Source organism: Semicossyphus pulcher, unplaced genomic scaffold (genome assembly GCF_022749685.1).
Source record: "Semicossyphus pulcher isolate SPU_LCO1_2020_fin unplaced genomic scaffold, fSemPul1.0.p SCAF_19, whole genome shotgun sequence".
Lineage (NCBI taxonomy): Eukaryota > Metazoa > Chordata > Actinopteri > Labriformes > Labridae > Semicossyphus > Semicossyphus pulcher.
In genome coordinates, this window is record NW_027211692.1 from 14,298,181 (window position 1) to 14,325,290 (window position 27,110).

General features: G+C 42.8%; 1 protein-coding gene across 1 annotated transcript in view; it reads left to right on the plus strand.

The window, feature by feature from the left end:
* The window catches only part of rsrc1 (arginine/serine-rich coiled-coil 1), a 122,666-nt gene that overhangs the window by 15,221 nt on the left and 80,335 nt on the right, over nt 1-27,110 (plus strand). The window contains exon 4 of the mRNA XM_069668872.1: nt 6,157-6,378. Coding sequence (XP_069524973.1) covers nt 6,157-6,378 — 222 coding nt within the window. The remainder of the gene's footprint in view (nt 1-6,156; nt 6,379-27,110) is intronic.

Sequence of the window (27,110 nt, forward strand, 5' to 3'; positions counted from 1 at the left end):
ATTGCGATGGGGAGGCTGAGTGACACTGGGCATATGTGCCAATGAAGACGCCGGGTAATCAACACATGTGCATGCATAGACACACATAACCGTGCACGCACACACACGGAAACCACATCCTGGTGCAGAAAGTCATCTTTTCCCTCGTCGCTGGCCGCCCGTCGTAGGTTCGTATAGATCTGAGGGGGCTTTGAAGGCCTTTGAACTCTGCTAAATGACTTGACCTTGTGGCTTGTGGCTGTAACCGTGTGTGTGTTTGGGTGGGAATGGGGGGCAGTGAGTGGGTGGCCTGCATGGGGTCTCATTTCGGCTTCACAGCGTAGCAGGGCACTGCAGACGTTTGTGTTGACGACGGCTAAATTAAAAGCAAACTGAAGATTATGACAAATCTAAACATTGCTTTTATGAAGCAGAGGGGGACGAAGAAAAAACATTTCTGCGAATCTTTCATGCTCTGCCTTTGCTGTGTTAATTGTGCTCACAATCAGCTACTTTGCACTGATTCCTTGTGTGCAACTCAGTGTGTGTGTGTGTATATTTAAGTTTCTGTGTGGGTGTGCGTGCGGTATGACGGAGTCTGTGTGTGTGTGCGTGCGTGTGCTGTGAACCGAGGGAACAGATAATGTGGCTGCTTGGAAGGAGGAAGCAGCTTGGGAAATGATTTCAACAGCTCTCATAATTAGAGGAATATCATAAATTAAACTTGTGTCTGCCGTTGCGTTTGAAGAGCACTCAAAAGTAATAAATTCTGGATGGTTAACATATTTGCATTCCATTCAGCAGGCAGCGTCAGGCAGGAACAGCTGTTTTCCACGTCTTTTGGCAGCAGGAAATGCACATTGCTCACTCAAGGTGCTTTTAGACACATTGAAACGGCAGAAAAAAAAGAAAAGTTTCTTTTAACTCGAACATGAAGCTGCTGCTGTGTGCTCTCTCACTGGAAATAACTCGGCGGGGAACAGCGCATTAATGAAGTTCTTCAAATATGGATCTTCTCACTTGCAATAGGCCCGTTTCTTTTTCAATCTGTCTGTTGCTTGGAAAAGTCGCTGGCAAGCTTTTTTGTAGTCTTTGTGTGTGTGTGTGTGTATGCTTATGACTGGAGAGTACTCAAATCTAGCTTTTTACGGTTAGTGAGGTCTTGGTGCGTTGGGCAAAACGTCACCTTTTTACTGCTAAAAAAAACGTTTTATTTGGAGCAAGTTTATCAGTTTATAATTTTAATTAAATTGTGTATTTCTACGTATATTTCTTCTTCTTCTTTGTTATTGCTGGTTGAGCTCAGCTGGTAGAGCGGCCGCCCCGTATGCAGAGGCTAAAGTCCTTGATGCACTGATCGCAGGCTCTACTCCTAGCCTGCCGATCATTCGGTGCACGTCATCCCCCGCTCTCGACTCCCCACATTTCCTGTCTCTCTTCAGCTGTCCTTTATAATAAAGGCAAATTAACGGCCAATTAAAATGAGTCTTTAAAAAAAACAAACATATAGAGTAAAGGTTTCTTATGAATTTTATTATTAAGATATTAGTAACAGTTTACCGTTGTTCGATAAGTCATGCACAACCCTCTTGCCTCTGTTCCACTGTTTTTTTCATTTTAAACTTTTTAAATGACGAATGATAAAAGAAGCTGAAATGTGCAATTTTTTGTCCATACTCTGAACTTACTGGGTCTCTGCTGCTGTACGATTGTAAGATTTAATACATTTCTAATGATAGGGAGACAGAACTTTTGGCTTAGAGTCCCAAAACTTGCTCCGTGCTCGGATATGACTTGTGAGTGCCGGAGCAGCTCGCCCTTTACCCCGATATCAAATCTGCACGGACAACTCCAGAGTCAAGTTTCAGCTTTTCAGAAGCATGCATGAAAAAAGACAAATGCTCTTTACAATCATAATGATAAGATGCAACAATTATTGTTTCTGATGATTAAAAATCAGATCATTACCACAGTATCTCACCAGGAAACACATTTTTAACCTTACAGTACAGCAGTATGTCTAGTTCCCATGCTTAGCCTATTGCTGGTAAGAGAGACTCTGGTCAGACCGGGGTCATTGTCGCCGGCGTCCACTGAAACACGATAGGGTTAAAGTCTCTCAGCCATTAATCACTGCCGCTCCACACCGGCCTAATGGACAGGGACGCCGCTCGGGGCATCACTGAGAACATCACTTGCTGTATTCCCAGCGGTGTTTAGGTTTTTCTGCCACGGGACAAAAGCAATATGGACACAAACTTTGTTTCTTCTTCCTAACGGAGGACGTCGGTCAGGGGGAAACGAAGAAACAATATGAATGTCTGTCACCGCCGCTCCAATAGGGGGAGAGATAAGGTTAAAGGAACAGTGAGGATGATTGCTCTTTCCGTGTGTTTGTGTGTGCGCTCGTGTGCTCCCCGTCCCCACACTGCGTAGTTTGAATAATGATTTAACCAGGGTCAGATTCCATTGGAGTCGTTCACCTGTATCTGACACTAGTGGTATCGCGTCGCTGCCATTAATGTCCAATTTTCAATGAAAACAGAAATAGAATACAGACTGATAAGGGCAACACACCATCCAGCTTCACACCCGACCACATAATTACCCCAATGGGCCGTGGTGAGGGATCATATCCTGGCGCACACCGGGGGGTCAGCGACGATAAGCTTCAGCCGAGCTCCCGACATGCAGCATAATTACTCTATTGATAATTCAGCAGGAAAATGGGCCCAGCCAATTGCAGAGCTCCGATTTAATGGATTGGACGGCAAAACGAGGGAGGAATGGAGGAAGGAGGCTGCGAGGGGGTGTGTGGGGTGGGGGTGTTATGCGTGGGGGCCACCAGCGAGGGCCTTTTATTAGAAATGAAAATATGTTTAGGCCATAGGGGGACCCATTTTCCCTGGAGATAATAAGGCCAATAAAATGTAAAGCAGGGGAAGGGCTTGGCATGGGGTCCAACTGTGGCTGTTTATCTGTGTGTGTCCTGCATTAGCCCATTTATCCCCAGCCTCAAATTAGCTAATCATTCTCCAAGGGGAAGGACTTGGTCAGGAAATTGACATTTAGCAGCATAGGCTCACTCTATTAACTACAGTAAATTTAATTTGCTGCACACCCCAGAAGTGGGCTGTTTTCTTTGCCATCAGAGGGAGAAAGACGGAGGCAGACAGAGAGACAGGGAGAGAGAGAGAGTTTGTGTTTATTGCATCTGCTGCTTCTGGCCACAATTTGCTTGGCGGTGAATATGAGACTTAGGCTTGGAACACTGCAAGTCTGTTGTATTTCCCCTCATGTACTGTTGATTACAAACATACGCAGGCATTGTCAACACATAGATTCACTCATTCCAAGGTCTGTTTGCGCCATTGATGGATTATCTCGCCTGGAGACTCCAAACCCCAAAAAACGCCAATGTTTTTCTTTTTCCTTTTTTTCCAATCAGCTGTGATTCTCTGACTCGCTTAATCTCAGCTCCACTGTCTCAAACATGCTGAATCAAATGTCCTGTGACTGACGGTTACTTATACCTCTGCCCTGAATAACATTTTTCATAATAGTTTTTGATAATCAGTCCAAGGTGTCTGCTATTGTATCTGTTCTGCAGAATGCAAGGAGACTGATCTTATTCATGCAGGACTCTGCAGCTGCTTCAGTAACTCTTAAGTCACTTAATCAATCTGTCTTTTTTTTTTTTTTTTTGTGAGGAGTTTTTCATTGGTCATGAAACAGACTGAAATTAATTCTGCTTACTCTATATGACCTACAAAAGCAAACCAGACTATCAGCGACAAGCTTGATTATTTCTATATAGTTATTGTTAATGCCTGAAACTGCTGGCGGGGGGTAGGTGTCAGACGAAGCGATTAACTGCACGCTGCCTTTGTTTACATTTTCCAGGGTTAAAATTTAAAGTGATAAATACGACTGTTAAAGAAAGCAGGATAAGATTTTTTGTTAAAAACCACCACTTAAGCATGTACTAAAGGACTAGGACTAAATCAGCAAAGAGATAAGAGGTACGGCTTTGTCCACAGGGGGCGCCAAAATCAACACAAAAAGTTCCTCATAGGAGCTTTAAGATTATTTTTGGGGCTTCTTACCTTTAGGACAGTTAAGGAGACAGGAAATGTAAAGAGGACAGAGTGGGGGATGACACGCACCAAATGATCAGCAGACCGGGAGTGGAACCTGCGATCAGTTCGTAGAGGACTGTAGTCTCTGTACATGGGGCGCCTGCTTTACCAACTGAGCTAAACCAGCGCACCAACATTAATCTACAACTATTCTAAGAAGCAAAAAGACTCACGGGTTTTGACCAGAGCTGCAAAAATTATGTGATACATTTTTTTCCCCTCATCATTTCATCGTTTTCATACATTAAAGCTCCTCAGATGTGATGGTTGGCTCTTTTTATTGTTCATATCTGATAACAAACTGAATAATTTGGGGTTTTGGACTGTTGGTTGAACATAATGTGCAATTTAAATAAAAAATCTTAAGCTTTTGAAGGGTCAAAGTCGGCAGTTTTCAATATCTGCAACGTTTAATGGATGAAGTAAGTCGCAACCCTCATTTCTTAAATGGTTTTAACTGCACCTTGGACCTAACATAAGACATCTGAGGAAGTCCTGTCGGGCTCGGGGAAACTGTAATAGTAATATTTTCACTACTAAAATCTGTAAAAATTGTGAGCTTTAACTGTATCAAGTGACTGGAAAAACATATGAAGTTATCACTTAATTTAACCTCTCTGAGTTGAAGCTGATTCAAACGATGCATTATTTCCTAAATGTGTGGTGACTCGTCTTTGTTGATGAGATAGATTTATACATCTGACTATTGTACTCCACTGGAACTTTTCAAAGAGAGTATCTCTTTTCGAGACGTTGAACGAGCGCAGCGACTCTCCGGCGATCAGGATCGCCTCGGCCTAATTGATCGCAACAGTTGTCAGAGTGTTGTCTGTTAGGATGGCGACAGGCGTCTGAAGAAAAGATTAGTTTTCCGTCGGCAGAGAGACAGCTCTGGATGTCCCAAACTGCAAACTAATAAAGAGGGGAAAGCAATAAAGCTCGTGGACAGCAGGTTTGACTGTTTTTATAGACAAATCAATAAAATGATAGATGATGGAAAATAACGGCATCTCAGCTGCCGATTTCTACTGGGGTTTCAAATCACGGAGCTTCCCGCACACACAGGTGCGTGTGTGCCGAGGCAGGATGCAGGCACACACACGAACACGGACTGTTTGTTTAAGGGGTTTTTCTGGATTAATAGACTCATGTACATTGACATATAAATAAGCGTAAATGTTTCGGTAATTTGTGTCTCTGTGTGTATTGAGACATGAGTTACATTCTGAATTCTCTGGTGTTTAAGCAGCGTGTGTGTAACTGCGTGTGTGTGTGTGTTTATGTTTGTGTGTCATAACTAACAGAGTAAATCTCCTGCTGTAAATCTGTTTGAGACCAGAGGGCCATTGTCAGGATCAATACAGACGACAGGCCCTCCTCTGAGCCCGCCTCTAATTGGCTCAATTTCAACACTGTCTGTGTATGCGGGCGCGCCTGTGTGTGTGTGTCACAGTGTATATGATATATAATTGTATTATTAGAACCATCCATTGAAGGATGAATCGATCCACCCCAGGAACATCTTATCCTTGTGAGTTTTATTATAAGTTTTGTTTACAGATGTACACGTGCTGTTAACACTTGCATCAGCTGATTTGTGTGCGTTGTGATGATTTTTCATTACAATCCAACGTAGACGATCGCTTGATTTGTCTTGAAAAGAAATGAAGTAACTCCCCTCAACTGCGATGATGTATTTTCCTCAGTGGGAACACAAACTCCATCGCTCCTGCTCTTACTGTTTCTGTTTCCTCTCACCGTTGCCACACACACACGCGTAACTGACAGCTAAGTGAAACTCTAAGCGCCACATTTTCTGCGAGTGATCAAAAGGCATTCTGGGAAATGCAGGCAGTAATTACCTGAAGTTTGACGAGGCAGAAAGTGGAAATAACTTTATTGTACCACTTAAAATAGGCCGATCATATTTAACACAGTGATAGTATTTGAAGGCTCATCTGTAGGGAAAAGCACGAGCATCTTACTCCTATTTAATTAAGAAAAAATAACCTGTTTGTTTTATTTACATGTCTTCTAGGTCTCACTCTCGTCACCGGCGCTCTCGCAGCGGGAGCGGCAGCCGGCGAGGGACCCACAGTCGCAAAAGGAGCCGCAGCCACAGTCGCAGGAGGAGCCGGAGCAAAGAGCGGGACCGGAGCCGACGCAAGGGCCGAGACCGAGAGAGGGACAAGGAGAAGGAGAGAGACAGAGGGAAAGACAGAGACAAAGACAAGAGCAAAGACAAGGCAGAGAAAAAGGGGTAAGTGATGGATGTCCTTGAACATTTATGTACACATGTACAGGTAGAGACAAGCACACCAAACAGGTATAATACAGACTTGAATATTGAGCTCAATCTCAGCTCCTCTATCCGTCCATCCATCACTTCATCCTTCCATCCATCAGTCCATCACTGCCTTTCTTTTCTATTTCCCTTCGTGATCAAGCACTCAGCTACACCGGCTTTGTAATGTGATTTAATCCCCTCTGGGATGAGAAGAAACTATGGATATAGAAGAGTAGATGGAGGTAGGAGTTGCTCCAGTGTTTGCAGAATGTTTTGGTCACCAGATGATGTCTGATGACTTTAACTCCACTTTTCACCCTCTGAGTCCCGCTGCAATAAGCCCAGAAACATAAACAGATCTTATGCATCTCTAATGTCTTTGGTGCTCACGCCAAAAAAGAAAAGACAATATCACTTGCATGCTTATGTCTTCCAAAGGCCGTAATACACACAAGAAACCGGTTTAGTGTAGCGAACCTTAAAACAGTGGTACTTAACTACCTTAGAGGCCTCTCTGTACCAGAATAGCACCCTCTATCCCTCCCCAGCGCAGCATGCTCTAATGTGATTGGAGTCCACAGTTATATGACTGGTACCCAGTTGTCTGTCCTGTTGAGTGGCTCAGATGCATCAGACTATGAATCCCACGAGTGGTTCAAACCAGCTTCTGTGCTACACGTCACATCTAAGTGTTCATTTTTCTGACAAGTTTATTTTTAATTAGTTATTTGATGCTGTCAAAATGATGATTGACAGCTCTGTTGACAAATTCGGCTCCTGCAGCCAATCAGTTCCGGGTGAGCAGAGCGGAGGACGATCCGCGAGTGGAAACGTAACTAAAACAATCACTACAGTCATTGAAGTTTCCATACCTACGTTAACCTTAGACCGACACAGAGAAGCTGTTCTGATGTTAAACATGCCGGTGTGCGGGATCCTTGCTGTTTTTTCCGGTAAGTTAAGTGTGTGTTTGGGTTAGCGGAAGTGGCTACTTCACTCGCCGATCTCTACTGCGCAGTCTCTGGCTCCATAGGACGTCGCCATCACAAGAGGGCAGCGCCTATCACAGGGGCTATTTTGGCATCAATTTCGTACAATGGGAGCAGATGCAGACGCGTTGTCCATCTATATATACAGTCATTGGTTTTACTTAAGACGAGCAGGAATAATCCGCCTTGAGCTGGCAGTGTAAAAGGAGCTTGTTTTGCCCTTTTCCCCTAACTTATAACTTAATAACTGTTAAGTGCATGGATTAGAACGTGTCTATGTTAATGATCATCTTGTGGTTTTTATGATATACAGACCCACATGTTAATCCAGGAGCAGATTGAGCTGATATTTAATTTTTTAAACAAAGGAATACTTTTAATACTTTGCACATAAACTTGCCAGAAAGAATCTTTTTAATTTTATATCTTCATTCAGGCTTTTCATTGGATTTGTTCAAAGAAATGTTACAGTAATAGCATAATGGCATCTTATGATTGTTGCTGTTTGATCGGACCAAATATCCCCCAGATGTATCGCTGATGCAATTCGACTGTGATATTTATCATGAGAAGAAAAACAGCTTTATGTCTGAGAAGTTTTTCTTTTGCCCTCCTGTTAAACTCTCACTGCACTAAAACAACTTTTTAAAGAAGTTGCGTGTGTATTGTATCTGATTAAGTGAAGTTGATGCTAATTAAAGTATCTCTGACAGTGAGTCTTAACTCATTTTATGTAGTTAGCGAGTACTGTGCGTAGATAGCACTGTAGAAAACATAGGCATAATTAGAAGTGCGGGTTCAGCATTTACATATTCAAGCTGTGGTTTCTTGATTATTTAGAATTTGTAAATGTACTTATTTCAAGAAATGATTCAGTAGTTTAGAGAGAAATAATGCTGATTATAATAAAAGAAATAACCTTTATGAAGTGTCTGCATACCCAGCAGCAGTTTTTCCTCCTAATGGAGGATTTATTGGTCATCAATGAAGACCTCAGGGCTCAATACCTCTGTGTGAAGAGAATATGGGGATTTGCTGTTAAAGGGAAAGTGCTGCGTTTATTTGCAGCCATTACATATTGCCTTTCTCAGATCAGTATCAGTAAAACAAATAAAGCTAACAGTGAAATGTAAGGCCAGCAGACTATATCTATTTTCTTATTAAGGCTTCAATATCCTTCAGCATCGATAGGAATCTCTGCCTTTATCTCTGACCCTGCTTTAGCTTGTCTCTGTGCGTGTGTGTGCGTGCGCTGATACACATTGTAAGTTTTTTGTGTGTGTGTGTGTGTGTGTGTGTGTGTGTGTGTTGTGCATTTCCACCTGTGGCAGCCTTAATATATCTCAAACTGTCTTTCCTCCTATCTGGCCGTCCAAATTACTCGAACCAGTGGAGCTGTGATGTCAGAATGATTCTGTCTAAAGCTTGTGGTGCCGACCTGCCATCATACCAGGTTACAAATATACATATGCAACATAGATAATCCTTCTGTTGGGGTTGTTAAATCTTGACATTATAGATGCAAACCTGGCTCTTGCTCCTTTTGAACGGATCTTTAAGTTACACTTTAATATCTTGCTTTTGTAATTTACAATTTATCAGTTGTGGAAAGAAACTCAGTGTTTTGGGGATTATGAGTTCTGTGATGTATGATGCTGGAAAATACAATACAAAATGTTACAAATAATACCCACCAGATTTTACTACTGAACATATTTTAGCGTATACTCCAGCAATGTAACTTCACAGAAATGGCTTATCAATTAGCCTAGCTGGTATTCCACATACACACACATGTAATCCTGTGCAATATAACAGGTGGCTAGCCATTAGCTCGATTAGTGACTGAGTCAGAGAACATGCTCAAAAGAAACACAAAGAAGTCGCCGCCACTTAACGGAAATAATGCACACATCCCACGTGAACAATCTGTAGTTAAATTCTGTAGGTTATTTCTCACTTACTTTCTTCACGAACGCATTCACTGCTTACGACGAGGGTTCTGCAGCCGGGGCGCACTGAAAGTTACAGATGTAACCCTCCGTTCTCATTTGCACTACACTAGGACCCAGGGCTGTCTAACAGGGGTGCCTGACCAGAATAAACAACATTAAAAACCCAGTCTGTAACGAAATATTTACAACCCAGTGAGTGGAGGGGGTATTGCAGTAAAAATTGTTGTTGGTTGATTTATTTTAACAGGAATTTTACTTGATTTTTTTAGGTAATTACTGAAGGTGGAATTTGAAATTAACATTTTGACTCACCAGCCAAACAAGATGAAAAGCAAGCATATTTTTGTACTGGCCCAAATAATAAATTGTGTGTTTGTGTCACATAGACATTTCTTTCAGTACACGTTAATGTGATAGCAACGTGGTGGGTTGTGTGTTTCTGTCAGAGTCCAACGGAGGACAAAGGCAGTTTGCTCACAGATGACACCAAAACATGGTAGAAACCACAGACATAGTTTATTTTATATATATATCCCTATTTTGCTACAAACATTCAGCTCCCAGCCTTCTGAAATGTTCTCACCAGACAGAAAATGTAGCTGCATTTGTTGCACAGTGGGTTAATTGAGTAATTACAGTACCGGACTTAAGACACACTCTGCTCCAGGAAGTCAAAGTAATGTGAGTTCATTATATAAAACACACAATTTATTTATTTATTTTATGGGAGTTAATTTTCTGTAGATGTATAATTTGTGACACGATAATTTCCCCACTTTATTTTGACTTTCACCACCCCTAATAATGAGCAACATTCAAGTTAAATGATTCTACCTGTTTGATGTAATGTTATCAGCGTCCAAAAGCTGCCTGGCATAAATGCTCCTGTTATTCCCCAGATGCTCCCTCAGGAGTCTAGCTGCCTCACACGTCCTCTTTCAGCAGAAGAAAGGCAGAAGCAGCGAGATGTTTCAGGAATATGTAAAACACAGATTTCTACACTGTATCCTGTTTATGACAAGCCACTTCTTCTTCCCCTGTCTCTTCCATTCTTCTTCTTCTGCTCTTAATGGTGACAGGGGTAGGGTCTTTATGTAAGCCCCCCTCATCCTCACCACTTACACACAAACACACGCCCGCACACACTGTAACACTCCAACCTCATTTACATCCAGGTTTCCTCGCCGGGTGGTGCGGGAGGAGTGAAACAGTGTGATGTTGATGGCGGGGCGGGGTGGAGAAGAGGCTCAGGAGCTTTATAGTGTCTGTCAGGATGAAAGAGGGGCCCCTCAGAGCGGCACCCTGACACTGACTCTGTGTGTGTGCGAGCGTGTGTGTGTGTGAGACGTGTGGTGTTGTCGTCATTAAACATTTAACACTCCTCTAGTATGACAGCAGGCAACTTGGTGCTCCAGCGGCATGTTTTCATGCAAAATTTATTGAAAACGACGAGCTGTTGTTAAGAGATCTTGTTGCCTTTCAGTCGTGGCAAAGGGTAAGTGGGTTATTGTGTGGTGTCAGTGTGTGTGTGTGTTTACCCAGACTAGTGTACAGGGTCAGGAGGTCAGCTTTGCTCTGTGTAATCCTCTGGTCTCTTCGTGTTTACAGAGCAAACATCGAGCTTCCTTTCAGATTTAAACCAGCCTTAAAGCTGTTTGTTTGTTTGCTCTCTTCTGTTCATTGATGGTTTTTATTAACAAGAAAGGTTGTTTGTTTTGTTGTTTATTCAGCGTTAACATAAATATACCATACAGCACTAATGATCCAGGTTTATTCTCTTGTTTTCATTTGGCTCTGTTTGATTTATGTTCATGCTATCACCATTTAAAGTGAGAAAAAAATTGACCCTTGACCCCATTATTTATTATCTATTTTAGGAATACAAGATTTTATTCTCTCTCTTAGTATCTTTCTGCTCTTAATTGTGCAGAATGTTATATAATTGGTTGCAAAAGACTAGTTTAGGGTAAAGCTGAGGCCTGCTGGCAATTGTGTGCACACAAATGTGTGGATTTTTTATAAATGTAATTCTTGTTTTTGTTCATCCTGACTTCTCTCATCCTGGTTGTGCTCAAAAGCAATTATTATAGTGTAGTTTATTGATGAACACACAGGCTTAGCTTTTATTCTCAACCTGTATTTAGAAGACGATCATTTCTCTTACATCCTTCTTATTCCAGTCAGGTTAGGTTGCATTTGATCATTTTTAACATTTTATTATTTATCTTTTTTTTCCCTGTTTTCCTAAATCATCCATCCGTCCATTATCAGAATCAGAATTGGCTTTATTGCCAAGTAGGTTTACATATACAAGGAATTTGTTTTGGTATATTGCTGCAGAACAATGAACATGGAGTTAAAAAAAAGTGAAACACTCGTAATCAGTAGTGCTCCTCCTTTCAGTGAACTTAAACAGAATAAGATAAAAACAGACAATAAGAATAAAAATCTAAACACGTGCAAGATGATATGAGTGCAAATATTTAACAGTATAAAATTAAAAACAGTGTGTAATGAGAACAGACCGTATTCAGTCCATCATCTATACCGCTTATACAGTTCAGGGTTGCGGGGTGGCTGGAGCCTATCCCAGCTGTCATTGGGCGAGAGGCGGGGTACAACCTGGACTGATCGCTAGTCAATCACAGGGCTGACAGATAGAGACAGACAACCTTTCACACTCACACACACATTCACACCTACTGTACGAGCAATTTTTGAGTTACCAATGAACCTAACGAGCATGTCTTTGGACTGTGGGAGAACCCACGCATGCATGGGAGAACAAGCAAACTCACACACAGAAAGGCCCCCTACGTCCGAACCGAACGTCTAGCTGTGAGGCGACGATCACTGCACCACTGTGCAGCCCTGTTTCCCTAAATCAGAGCAAAGGAAATAAACCATATGTATATGTTAACAAGTGTTCATCTGCCCCTTTGTATATACTGTAATTGACAGGAGGGTAAGTTGAATGGAACAGAATTATTCACCTGATGTTTTGACCCAGGGCCCACCTGTCATTACTGAGCAGAAATGTAGAATCCATCATAGATTGATAGATTACTTTTTTCTCCACTGAAAGACAAATTTTTTCATTACAGTCGGAAAGGTTTTGGCATCATGGAGTGCTGCAGAGGTTCAGGCTTTGATTAGTCCTAAAGGAGTTTGTTAAGAGTATTGATGGAGTACAGTCAGGGCCCTTTTTGGTTCTAATGTAAAGCACATACAAACACAAGTATTCATACTCTCACTCTTTTCCCGTGACCCTCCTCAAACTCGAGTCCTTCATCAGAGAATTGTTTCTGCTCTCAAAAGGAAGCTTCATCCTTTTCATTGGACGGCGTCGACCTCTTCGCCGGCCGACTTCCTCCACATCCTCAATCAGAGAGGTCTGTCCAATTAGGCTGAACTCCTTGTCAGTGCCGGGTCACAGGAGGAGCGTCGGTCCATCTGACTCAATTCCATGTCATTTGAGTGAGGAATGGGCAGAGGCTGGGCAGCGGAGGCACAGAGGGGCAGCGTGGAGACCTCTCATGGCAGCAGAGAGTCGTCTTTTCCCTGTGCATGTAAAACCGGAGACGGAATAATGAGCTTCGGGTTAAAGAAATGAAACGACTGCCTCTCTATCATTAAAGCCTTTTCTGATGTCTTTGTTTAAAGAATCATTTAGGACCTTTTCTCTGCTGGTAAGGGGCTGCTTTTCAACATTGAATAGCTTATTTTAAGAGGGTGGAGTTTCCTCTTTAAAGTCTTTAAAATAATGTATATTACCTGACATTTTGTCCAGATCGCTGTCCCCGCCAACACCGCCCATCCTCATCTCTTTCTGTGAATGTGATTGTCTAGTAATTCCCCTCATTACTGTGTTTTCCCCTGACAAGCTAAACAGAACCCAGCCTCGCCACGGGGGCCTCATCAGGACCCGCAGGCCTCAGTTTGGCGAGCTTTGCACCATCGCTCAGTCTTAACCTCTGGAAGCCTAGAGGCTGCGAGGCAGAGAGAAAATAAAACAAGACCCTAGACACAAGCGCACACACACAATCACACTCTCACCGCTGTTGATTTTCTCTCCCTCCTCGCCTCACTCCGAGGAAATGATTGTCTGCTTCTTTGCCTCTGTTGAACATCTATCAGCTCATTAGTGTTGGTAATACACAGAGAAAGTAAGTGTGTTTGCGTGTGTGTTTGCGCGTATGTAGCCCCTGCCTGCGGCGTCCTCTCAGCCTGTTGGGAGTGTGTGCATGGGTGGTGTGGATGGGACCACTGGCTGCTGCTTCTGCTGCTGCTGGTGTGTGTGTCTGTGTGTGTTTTTGCTGCACTCTTGCAGGACTTTAGGCTGTGTCTGGCTCTGGGAGCGGGTCTGGGGAGGTAAGAGAGACTTCAAACGCCGTCCTCGGAAGGTTAGGATACACTCACATTGACTTAAATCAATGAGCTGTAAGTGTGTGTATTATTTGTGTGTGCGTCAAGGGGGGTAGCCTAGTGGCCAGGAGCAAGAAGAGGCATGGGTGAAGCTGAAGAGGAGTAGGTGTGAATGTGTTTTTGTGTGTTGTTTGGGTGGGGGTTGGGCGGTTGGATGAGGGTGGGTGAAATAGGAGTGATGCCTACATGCCAAGGGTGGACGGCGCGCACACACGCACAACCACAGGCCCCAACAGACGCACACATGCACACATAGAGTGCTGCAGCTGGAGCGTTTCTTGGCCCATGGCTGTATGTAGTCATTAGCTGCTTTTTTCCACACAGATAATGAGCATAGATTGGATGAAAAACAGCCCGGCAGTGTAAACTCCATCTTCACTACACGGACAGTTATTTACACACAAACAAGACGGTCCAGATCCCTCTTAAGACCGACACAAAGATGCAGGAAAAACCTGTTTTTAAGCATAAGCTATTGCTTTGTTATCAAGCTGTAACAGAATTATTATAGGATTTCTGTTATCTTAAAGAATGCCAACATCAAGACATAAACCATTTGTTTAGCATCAAACTCCACAAGTCTTTATATTAGCACTCAATCAAACATCGCTCTGTAATCTAAAGGGTTGTTGATGCTGTCCAGCCTGTGTAGGTAACTTCCAATGGCTGTGTAGATGGTCTATGAATGTAACCATATAACAACATTTCTTCCATGCAGACTTTCGCAGGCAGTGCAAGTAAAGTGTGAGCTCACCCTCACTCAGCCCTCTCTTCAGAGCGTGTGGGAGAATATACAGTGACTCTGAAACTCGGGAAGACAGCAGACTCCATGGACCACACCGGCTCCTTCTGTAGATATATAGAGCTTATTGTTAAGAAAACGCAACAGCTGTTATTTTGATTGGTTTTGATTAAACGAACTGGGGTTCAACTTGCGTGAGCTTTGGCCACTAGTTCTCATAGTGCGAAGAACAAAACCACATGAGTTTTGGGGAAAGGCATATTGTAGAACAACATGCTGGAAATACACAAAAACAGGGGGTAACATAATCAGTGCAAAGCTAACTAACATATTCAGGGACGCACACACGATAGAAGGAGTCTGTCGGTTATCACTGATGTCTCCGTAGTAGGTGCAGTAAACGAGTCCGGGCATGTCTCCCTCACTGCCGTGTTTCAAGAGGATGTGTTGAGTCGTGCTGCGTTCAGGAGCGCTCAGAAACATGAGTGATCAGACAAGTTTTTACACATATTTTAAAAAATCAATCTCGGGATTTATTAATCAGTACAGGTTCATTCAAATGAGAATCGATTCGAATCCGAAAAATCATTTTTTTTAAACCCAGCTCTACTCCTCACTATTGTTGTTAAAAATGATGAGGTCCCGCCCCTTGCCCTTGTTGATTTTGATTGGACGGTGAGGGAGAAGTGACATTGGCGGCGCGGCAGTGTTCTAAATGTGGAACTATTTTCAAATGAGAGGGCAGTAACAAAAAAACAGCTGACGCTGAGGATGTTTTTTGTGCTGAGGACGCTGAGTGCTGAAAACACTGAACTGCACTGGTTTGTATAGAAAAAGCAGCGAGTGGACACAGGTCTTAAATTCAATCCCTGACAGAACCCTGCCTATAGAGCCCCAAGCTCTTACACACTGGACCTGTAATGCCTGTTAAGCAGGGTTTTTTTGGTTGTCTCTGGGTGTATTCTTTAAAGGGAACATGCATGCAGGAGAATTGGAGAAACTAGTTCAGGTTAATAAAGAAGGAAACTGGAAGACACAAAAGATGATACTGCCTGTTAACAATGATGATAATGATGATTATTTTTAGGTGTCGTACTCTATTCATAAGTAATGTGTGTATTCAGTTTAATATTTCTGGAATATATTATTAATTCCCACTCACACATTATGAATCAGATCAGTGAGAGCAGCTAGAAAGAACAGTTACTGCAGGAAATACTGTCTATGCCGGAGAATGACCTCGCTCTCTGCTCTGTGTGCAGATTTGTGTGTGTGTGTTGAGGAGGAGAGAAATCTGGCCACTTTTAATCGCAGGAGAGACACCCTGAGCGAGCGATAGAGAGCTGTGACAATCCACTTAGTGCGCTCTGTAATCTGTTTAACCATTTAGTGAGTTGTTAAAGGAGTATGCAAACACTCACACACACACACACACAAGTAAAGGCTATATCAGTGCACAGGGCAGTCTGCTTCCTGAACTGGGTAGCCATTCAGCTCTGTTAGAATTATGTGTGTGTGTGTGTGACTGTGTGTGTTGATGTGTTTGAGACCTGCTGTAGGCACTGAGAGAAGCCAGGCCTGGAGCATGATGACAGAGAGCAGACCCAGCCAAATAGAAGATCCCCCAATCCAATTACCCTGTTCCTCTCTTTTATTTCCTCTCCTCTCCTCTCCCTCCACCTCTCCTCCACCTCTCCTCTCTTTACGGCCCCGGTCTTAGCAGGAGCTACTGATGGCAGTCCTGGCTGCTGTTGAAGTGGCTGGCCGCTCCGTTTTTTTATGGATCAGAAGAGGATGCAGGCGGGATTATAAGCAGCAGGTTATGAGCAGCAAACATGACAGGCCAGCTCCGATTTAGGAGGGTTATGTAAATGTGCTTGTCGACAAAATATGTTTTTCTTCCCCATCTCTCTCTCTGGGAAAGCTGGATAGTTTCGGTCGGAGGAGGCAGAGCGGTGTTGAAGGCAGGGAGGGGAGCTAAACGAGAAGATTGTTATGGAGAATGATGTGTAAAAGAGACACACCGTTAATGTTTAATTTTCTCCAGACTCCGGCGCTTATTCATCTACACCAGGGGCAAGGAAAGGTGTTGACTGAAGTCTTTATGAGAGAGGCTGAGAGTGAGAATACATTACAGAGAGAGATGTTCGTTTGAAACCTCTCCTCCGCTCGTCCGTCTCTGCTCAGAGTACCTCTCGTCATGCACTTGACCTCTGCTGCTCCCAGACAGAAATACGGCTCTGCAGGTCCGGCCTAATGGCATTGATCATTACAAGAATACCTCCTTCAGACTGCGTAAACAACAGCCGCAGACATACTGTTAAGTACCATGACTCAGTTGTGGAAGTAAATATTGCCTGAGAGAAGCATATAATAATCATCCTCAGAGGAGGTTTCAAACAGCATTTTCAGGGTATTTTCTTTCACACAGAAATGAAACAAAAAGAGGAGTTATGTGTGCGTGTATACTTGCTTGTGACGACTGATGGTAGTACTTATTTCTGTCACTGATACAGTTGTCCGTGGTACACAGCTCATCCTCCCTCTCTACCCATTTAGCCACTTTTTCAGCAGCAGTTTAGATCTCTCTTCAGATGTTTAATTTATCTGTACTAATGTCTCACTCTCTCCTGCTCTTCTTTACTGTCACATGCTCCGCCTTGTTCTTTTGCAGAAACTTATAGAGTTGTCTCACCTTGTCTTACTCTCTTTTCTCTTGCACAAACAAACAGACACACACTGCTTAGTGTTTTCTGCTGTCCACTTTTGCAAACAGTCCATATGCATTCATATTTTATTTTGAAATGCCACTTGGGGTTAGCCATTATGTTTAAAATCATTCTCAGAATATTAAAATGGATATTTCAATTTCATTGATATGTACCAATAAGGCAGAAGGTTAGAACAATTATAGAATAATTAATTTGGGCATGAAAAAATTGTATTACAACCAGTATTGGGTAACGTTACTTTTAACTGCCCTTAAAAAGTAAGTGATTACATTACTGCGTTACCTACTGAGAAAAGTAACGCGTTGGATTACTTTTGCGTTACCAGAAGTTAAACCCTCTTTGCAACTCAATCCGCATGATGTTATATAGTCAGGACAGTGTGTATTCTACTGTACGTCTACCTTTAAATGTATCGACTCTACCGTCATTGTAACTCTGCAGCCTCATAACAGGAATTACAACAGGGGCTCTTAGTCCCACCAGTGTTGTGGAGCTGTGTTTAGCTTCAGGTGCTTCTTCACGTTTGAAGGAGAGCTCTTAACAGTGACAAGCACTTATCCTCCAGGCACTACTTACATTTCACCGTCATGTTGTTCTCGTCCCTTTCCCCCAAAAATTCAAAATAATGGGAATATTTCCACAAAGTAAATGCTGTCCTCACTGCCATCTCGCTTGTTAAATTATCTAAACTGTACATCGTCCCTTTTAAATAAAACAAAAAAATAAATACATAAAGACAAGATACTGATACAATGTCAGGATTAGGACTGAGTATCAACACTGAACATAATAACCCATCAAGTGTCAAGTTATGTCTAATCTGCTCCTGTCAAACTGCACCTGCATTCAGTCCTTCATGTTTCCAAATCTAATAGAAGAAGACATTTTTATGTTTTTTCTCACAGCCAATCACTGCAGGCATACTTCGATTTTACGGGCACATATGATTGGCCCATTAATGCTGCAGCTCCAACCCATATTGTCCGCGTTGTGGAAATCTAGGGTAGTGTATTTAACAAAGTTTGCAGTTAAAATGTATTTGTATTTGTCCGTCTTAGTACGGGTATCATCTCTCACTTCTATCAGTGAGTTCTTCAGACAGATCAGGCTGTGTTGGAGGTTTCGAAAAAGATTAAACCACAGACTTTGTTTCTGGTCTTTAAGTATAAGTCAGAAACTTTGCTCTTTCCAGCTTCTCCCTCCTGCACCTTTCTTTCTTTACAAGTTTTCATCCATCTTTCTTTCCTCTCACTATCCAGCACTCATTCAGCCTCCCTCTCCTGTTTTATGCTCCCCTGCCTCCTCCTCCTCCTCCTCCTCCTCCCGTGCCCACATCTGACGGCATGGAAAGTATGTACATTTGTGAATAAATATCCTGGGCACTGCTGTCTAATCAACAGAGTGAAATAATTCATTTTTTTCCTTTAGTACACACACTCGCTGATGCAGACCGGCTGAAGCCTGCGAGTGCCGAGCTCTGTGTGGAAAACGTTTTTAGGAGGGAAAGCGGAGTATTTCAGAGAATGAAAAAACAGAGTAGAAAATCAAACTTAAATTTTCAAACGCGAATGACTCAGACTGAATGATGCTGTGGACGCTGTTTTTTGTTTGGTACATAAATATGCATAAGCTACAGTTATGTTGAGCGTGCATTTAAGGAGAGAAGTGTTTTTATGTGGTTGTATAGTCCAGTGTGAGTGTGTTTGAATGTGTTATAGTGAGGGCACTTTGATTTGAATATCACTGCAGTCAAAATACTTTTGGTTCTTAGTGAAATATATGCATTTTTTTTGTACAAAAGCCAATTTCAAAAAGGTTAAATGTGTCCGAACACAAAAAGACAATGAATGTAAAACAGCTTTTATTTCTTCACAGAGAAAGGATTACAAACGGGAGCAGACGTTCAGTACAAACTTGACGTTAACTTTTAGACTTGTTGAATACGAGGGGCTGGATTCAGGTCTTCAGACTAGGATTTTTTCTTGCAAGTTGTCAGCATGCAAGCTGTAGCAACCACTCCGTCCAAGCCGTCTGTGTGTGCATGTAAGTGTGCACCGTGTTCTTCCGTCTATTTGCATTAGGGCGAGACTCGGGTTAACTTTTCTTTGTACCGCTTTTCCTTGAAGTCTACTGACACACACACACTCTTGACATCTCTCCCTGTCGGCCAGACTGCAGAGCGCTCGGGGCCATGTTGTTTTGTCTTCTGACGGACGGACAGAAAGAAAGAAAAAAAAAAAACCCCAGAAAGACTTACCCTGGCCGGTGATTACGCCAGTTTGACACCACAGACATGGAACGAGGGGGGGAGGGTGGATCAGTGCATGAAGAGAAGTGAAAAAGGCACGTTAGAAAACGGTGTGTAGATGATATGAATAACAATATACGCGGTGTGTCTCCCCGGACCCTGATAACCTGCAGACCACAGCCCGCTCCCTGTGACAGGCCGGCCTTTGTGGCCACTTTATCCCGCCTGTACACTTGTAAGGTAGAGCCGGGATAATCGCACCTAATCTAATTAAGGCTAAAGAGGGCCATGACTGAGGCTGGCCAGAGGCAGACTGGGCACTCTCTCACACACACACATACACAAACACAGCTCAGCAGCAAAATCCTGTTTGCATCAGAAAAATAAGGTTGTCATATTGATTATGCAGATGAGGGACAAACGGGGGCTAACTGCCTCTCGGGCCAGCCGGGTACAGCTGACACAGGCTGAAGAGAGGGATGCAGAGAGAGGAAGAGAGGATTAGGACACGTTTAGCCTCCTGTTTTTCTTTCTACCATTTTGCATGTGACACTTTTAGAAGCATCGCCCTCTTTAGTACCATGCTAGTTTTGTGAGGCAAAAACAGTTGGTGTAAAGGGCAGATAACTTGTTTAAATCAGGCCTTAAAATGTAATTCGTATACACAGAAAAGCGGAAAATCCTCAAGTTTGAGAAGCTGGAACCAACACATATTTGCCCCTGATAAACTAACGTAAAAAATAATGATCAAACTTCTTTGATTTATCGACTAATGTTACCTCTGGGTAAAGTTGCTTGTAGATACATGCCTATTAATAAACAGTCCGTGTAAGTGTGTGTTCAAATGAGTTGTCGCCTGTGTACACGCTTGTCTTCAGGTGTGTGCGTGTTGTGTGTGCAGCCAGCCGGCAGCCAGATTGCTATTTCCCCCCTCTGCCCCTATAGAAAGGCCCGGGTATTCTCTGGATGAGGGTGTGATGTACAATTGAAGGGCAGGATTGAAACTGATTACCTTGTTAACTCCTGGCACCCACTGGCAGCTTGAAATAGACCTGAGCGCCAGGGCCTGATTTGCAAATGAATTACCTCTCGCCCGGCCCTCCCCTTCCCCCTCCCCTCCATTTCCCCCGTCTTTTTTTTTTTTTTTGTCCATTCGGTGCCAAGATCATCTTTTTATATTGTGCCATGACAGATGCTGTGCCGGGCTGCCATTGTTCCCCATCAGTTTTCGTGGGGACGCGAGCGGAGCCAAAAGATTTCCACATGTGATTTTAACACAAGCGCCCCCTCCTCACCGTATAGCCCCGGTGCTTTACTCTTTGTGTACTCAGTGCTGCAATCTACAGAGTTTTGGAGCCGGCGGAAATGTTGGGGAGCGTCATTGTCTCCGTCTCAATAATGGAGAGGTATTCCTCTGATTAGGACAGGTTCTAATTGGGAGGTATGAAAAGGAGCGCCGGCTATTGAGGAAACCAGGGGGAAATTGATTGCTCTCCATGTCCCCCTTTTGCATTCTCTCTCTCTGTCTTTGTCACGCTCTCTCTCTATGTAACACACTAAAAAGAAGTCAATTTTCTTTCAAACTTGGCCCCAGCATTCAATTCCCTTCAGCACCGAGTGTGTGTGTGTAGACTGAGAAGAGAGAGACATGGGCAACCTGTAGGGAAGCACCTTCTATAATCTTTTATGTGTAAATAGGTCTGTCTTACCTGCCTCAAAATAAGTTGAACATGGTTCTTTAGCCATGACCCTACAGGTGCAAGAGTTTTGACTTTAATAGCAAAATGAATGCAAACATACACACAGGCACAAGTCCCCATCGGCCTACTTCTGTGTGGAATAAGCACACTTTTTAAGTCTTCCATAATCAAAATACAACCTTAAACATTTGATGATAATGTTTCACGCAAGTCTAAGATTCTGATTAAATTGTTGTAAAAGTTTAATGGTAAAAGTAAAGCCAGCCAATACTGGATTTTTTTACCGTGTAAAAATAAACGTATCAATGCTTTCTGCTAGGGGCGGTGGCGCAACACATCGCAATTTCACCGTTATCGCAATATGAGCATTCACAATAAACACATTGCAAGAGTCAATATACATCACAATAAATAAGACAAACTTTTTTATGTAAACAAGCCATGCTTCCTCACTCAGCACGTGGAGATTCTACCTATTGCATGGAGCCCTGGGGATAATGGCCGAGCTTTCACACCATTTTGATGCAACGAGATGAAGCTAGCTACTGATGTCAATTTTGTGGTGAAAATAAAAACTTTTGGATTCAGGTGGGACATGTTGCAAGCACAGGTATTGTGTAAAACATGCAGAACAGCATCGACATCTCAATCCACTCTTTAAAGAGATAGATCAGGCTTTGTAAAGTGGGGTTGTATGAGCTACTTCTCAGAAGTAAGTGTAGAACGAACAGTAGGTAACCGTCCGGCTTCCCCTAACAGTGGCCGTGCTGACTGTATCTATTGTATATACTACTATTACTGTTGATAAGTACCTCATACAACCCCACTTAAAAAAACAAACTATCCCTTTAATATTTTGTTATTTATTTGCACTGCACATCGCAGAGTTGTCTTATAGCTCACAGGCCTACTCTTTGCTCACAAACTATGTACAGTAATGTCTTCGGTTTGCAATAGGTTTTTATTAGGCTGCTTGTCAGTTAGCATATACACTGATACACCTGTAATAAGCTCCTGATAGTCAATATACTGTATATCAGCCTGGCAGATGTATCAGTCTTGTTCCAGAAAAAATTATTCAACACAAAAACTGTTTTACACTATAACAACTGTGCGCTCAATGTCCAGCAGCCGCCAACAAAACAGAGGTTTTAAAATAGGTTTTATTATTCCTGACATAACCTTGTTTTTTGTGGAGGTGCTACAAATAACGCAGGTGGTGTTTGGCGAGGAGTTACCCTCTTGATAAGGATGATTCTTTATATTCCTGCTCCACACGTGTCTCTAGCGTTCACTTTTTAACTTGTGCGTTAACAATAACCAGGTGTCACATATGGGCCTCTTATGAACAGGTGTGTGCGTGTGTGTGTGTGTCTCACAGAGAGCATTAAGGCCTGCTATAAATCAACTCTGTCCTTTCTTATTCCTCCTCTTCTGACTTTTTTTATTGACTGCACTTTAACCTTCCACACAGAAACATTAAGTGCTGAATTTGTTAGCAGCAGTTTTAATGGACTGCTTTTCTCTACCTTTTTGGGATTATGCTAAAGCAGAGCCCCCTCAATCCTGCGTGTGTGCGTGTGTGTGTGTATGCATGCTGAATTACATACAAAGCATAGAAGCATAAGTCTGTGTTTTGTTCCCTCTTGTGTGTTCTGCATGAAAGAGTGACAGCCCCTGACTTACCCCTGCATTATCCCTTCCTGTGAGCATGTGTGTGTGTGTGTGTGTTTCCCCCCCAGCCCTCCTCTTTGCTGTATAAAACCCTGAGAGCTAGCTCTGATAGTACACACACAAGAATACAATTTCAATTTCAATTGGCAGCGCTGTTAAAAGGGAGCTATGGAGATGGCAATCAGGCCTGGAGGAAAGCTCAGCTCCCTGTATTATTGTGTGTGCGTGCCTGTGAGTGTGTGCATGTGTGCGTGTCCCTCGACTGCTTAATATCAAGCTTTTGCCTTCTATTAGTTAAACAGGCAGATGTCACTGATGTGGACTGTGTATTAGTGCATTGTGTTCTTCGTTCGTGTGTGTGTGTGCGTGTGCGCGTGCTTCAGTGTCCCCATCACATTGACTCTTTAATAAATACGCCTGCCATTCTATCAGCAGTCAAACAACATATGAATGCTCAATGACACGCTTGACAAGGCATGCAACTGTGGCAAATGGGGCGCGCGCACACACACACACTCACACACACACACAAATACACACACACTCTTATGAATGATGTCTCTTTCATAGCACTACACTGTCCTGTCTTCCCTTTGCTTTTGCTCCTCTCCTCACTATCTCTGACTGCCATCAAGCTGAGGCTGAGAGGCTGCTGTGGGCCAGAATGTTTTTCCTGCAGCTTAACTTTACAAAGAAAAAGAGATAGGCGCGCTCTAGAAAGAGAAAAAAACCGAGACATACATTCAACATCATGATATTTTTCTAATCTGCCCCAGTGAAAAGCTTTAAATGCTCAAATACAGCTTGATTCTGCAGCTCTACGTCTGAATTGAGGAGTCATATTGAGCAGTTTAGTAGAGTTAACACATTCTTCCATGTAAAGTTGTTGGCAATTTAAGATCAAACTGACTGATAGACGGATAATTCATCTTAATTAATGATGTAATTATTTATTGCTTACATAATATTCAAGCTAAAATGACAATTATTCAATATTTCTAACTTCTCTACTGTGATGATTTTGCTGCTTTTCCTTCTCTGAAGTGATGCTAAACTGAGTCAGACCAAACTAGCAATTTAACACCATCGTGATCGAATTTTGATCAACTTTTCTTTTCTTTTCTAACATTTTTACAGACCAATTAATTCAGAGAACAACCAGCATATTAACCGTAAGAAAATAGCTGTTTGCTACTACTAAATAAGCCCAAAATAAACATTTTGTCTCTTGCTTAAAGACCCCCTCCAGTGAAAGTCGAGTGTTTAACCTTGTAAACATCTCCATGTGGTGTTCTTCATGTGCTATAAGACATATCAGGGACAACATAAGCAGTCATCTCCACGGCTGGGCCTGTCTGCTTTTAAACTGCAGTGTACCAAGGACGGGCTGAACAACACGTTTTCAGACTGGCAGATTTGAGACGTCACAAACCTAAGGAGCCGATCCCGTTAATGGACGGGGTGACGCTATGCGTATTATCATGTGTAACCTATGGCAACCACTTCGGCGATGCGCGAGCCAGCTGTAACCGTTGTTTTTGCAAATGACTACTAACGTTAACGTTACTACTGCTAATTACTAAATTTCAAGCAAGCTGAGTTTCAACAAGTTGCCACTAAACGACGGCAGAGACGGTGTTTTGTTTTCATGACGGAGGGGGCGGTTGGACATTTGCATAGTGGGCGGAGCCTATGCAGATTCAGGAATTTTAATGAGAGAGAAGGAGGAGATGCCTTGGGAGGATTTTTACAAGGTAATTAAATATATTTTGTTATATATATAACATATCAGACACAATTTATTATTTCAAGCAGAGGATTTTATACGTCTTAAAAAATGACTGGTCTTTAAAAGCCTTTTGCTGTATTTACTGCCAGATGTTAGAAAACCATTTTTTAGTGTATGGGTGTGAAAAAATAACAAACATTTTTAAGCAAGATGATTCAAATGTTGTTAAAGGTTTATGCAAGACCTTCTGGTTAACAGTGGTTCTGACTATTAACTATCCACAGATCTCATAATAAGTAAACAAATTATGATAGAAGGACACAAAAACTTAATGATCGTTTTGAATAAGATGCTCACATCCATTGCTAGTAAAGGAAGTTAAAACGATGGCTGTCACATAGGGTTAAAAGGTTGATACGGCCAGTGGAAGCATGCCTGATATTAAGAGGTAAACCTAGCCGGTGGTTGGCAGTGAAAGGGTTAAAGCTCCCTCACTCAGGACAGCAGGCCAGAGAGGTAATGCATGGCTGATGAGTGCAGGGCTAATGGGCAGCTCTGTTAGCTGGAAATCAAATGACTGCCTCTGCATTTTAAGTCCCTCTGTCGCCAACATTGACTGACTAAAGATATTTATCTCTGCCGTGTCAATGAGTGGAGGGAAGAGGAGGAGGAGGAGGAGGAGGGGGTTCAAGTAAAGAGAGGAAGAGAAAGAAACAGAGAGGCGAGGGCATGCTAGAAAAACCTGCAGACCCTAATGCAATTATTAGAAACTTGACCGCAAATGACAACTCATCTAATGCTGGCTGTGTAATTAATTGCCTAGCTAGCAAGAGGGACGGGGTCTGGGAGGGAGAGGGAGAAGGCAGAGAGAGAGAGAGACAGGTGGGTGATTTGGAGAGGGCCAAATGACAGGTGAGGAGGGACACGGGGCAGGAGATGAGGTAAGAAGAGGCAACATCGTAAAGATCGTCGTTAAAGTGCGAGAGGCAGAAAAACATTTGGACACAGAGACGAGAGGGGAAAGTGTGCGATCGGAGAGGATACAAGATGGAGAGGAAAGAGCTGGAATGAGAAAGCAGTGTGATGGATCCAGTGGCCATGCTAAATTGGTCAGTATTGACCTTGCCAGAGCTCAGTTTAACACTCACACTTGTTTGTCCAGTTTTACTTAATTGACCTCGGATAACTAATTACCGTTTCCTGGAACAACAGTACATTACTCTCTCTGTCTCCGCTCCCCCCTCCCTCACTGTTCTCTGTCTTCTGGCTGGCTGCTGATTCTAAGGGAAAGGGAAGTTGGTCTGCATATTAAGTGTTGCCAGTTCACAAATATTTGACTATTATGCAAACTAGGTTGTCACGATACCATCATTTCAAACTTTGATATGATACTAGTAAAAAATGAGCTAACTCGATACATGTTTCGATACCACGGCAACAAGAATAAAAGTCCTAAGAACCAATTAAAGAGAAGTAATTTTTAATTTCCTACCTTCACACAGTGCTGAAAAAAGACCCTCCGTCTGTATTTCTATTCTTATTATTCAGCCGTGTTTGGGACAAACGTCCACTTGACAGTGGTATGGAGCTCAGCCAACAGTCCGCAGGTTGGGACTTCATGAAAACGTTGTGCCGAGGAGACATGGCTGTCTCTCTGCTCTTTGTCTGTCTGCAACAAACACTATTATAACTTTTGCATATTTATCAGACGGGAAAGAGGACTTCACAAAATGTCCTCATTTGCTGGTCTGTAAAAGAGAACAGTCTGCTGTTTCAGAGCTGAATAAGAGCTCCAGGTGTGACTGAGGGGCGGAGCTGACAGAGGGCGGAGCAGGATTGTAGGGAGGTGTAGGCGTGTTAGTTTGTTGTTTAGAGTGTAACCGCTGTAAAATCAGTCTTATTTCTGTGTTTCACTGCGTTATTTACACTAACGGCGCTCTCTTCACTTCCTGTCTATGTCGCTCGACCACAGCTGGGTGTCTGCGGCGACATTTGCGAAAAAATCACAAGTGGCGCCCAGTTAGTGATGCGTTTTCTATCAGCCAGCAGTGATTGGTCTGCCAGAGAGGGTAGGCGGAGCTAAGAGGCTGTTTTTCCGGTCTCTGCAAGTGTTGCGAGTAAACAGTAATCTACTATGGCTGAACAAACAAAGAAAAGATGGATGACTACAGATACAACTTCAACAATAAGTGAAAATCCAAAGAAAAAGAAACAATTTCAACGCTCAGATGAAGGCAAACAGTCTAAAATTGAAAGCGACTGTCAGCGAGGAAAATGGACGTCACACATGCAACACTGTCTGGATATCTGGGAAGTGTGCTCCCACAATCACCGTTTATCGCCAGAGGTGCCGCCAAAGTGAACTGAACTGAGATCTTCAAGATTACAACTAAGCATTGAAAACCTTAGTGCAAATGTATCAACGCAAACATGTTGATCATGCAAAACGTACTGACTGATAGATGGGTCGAGGATAGGTGGTTGACAGGTCAAAATTGCTGCTAAAAAGTC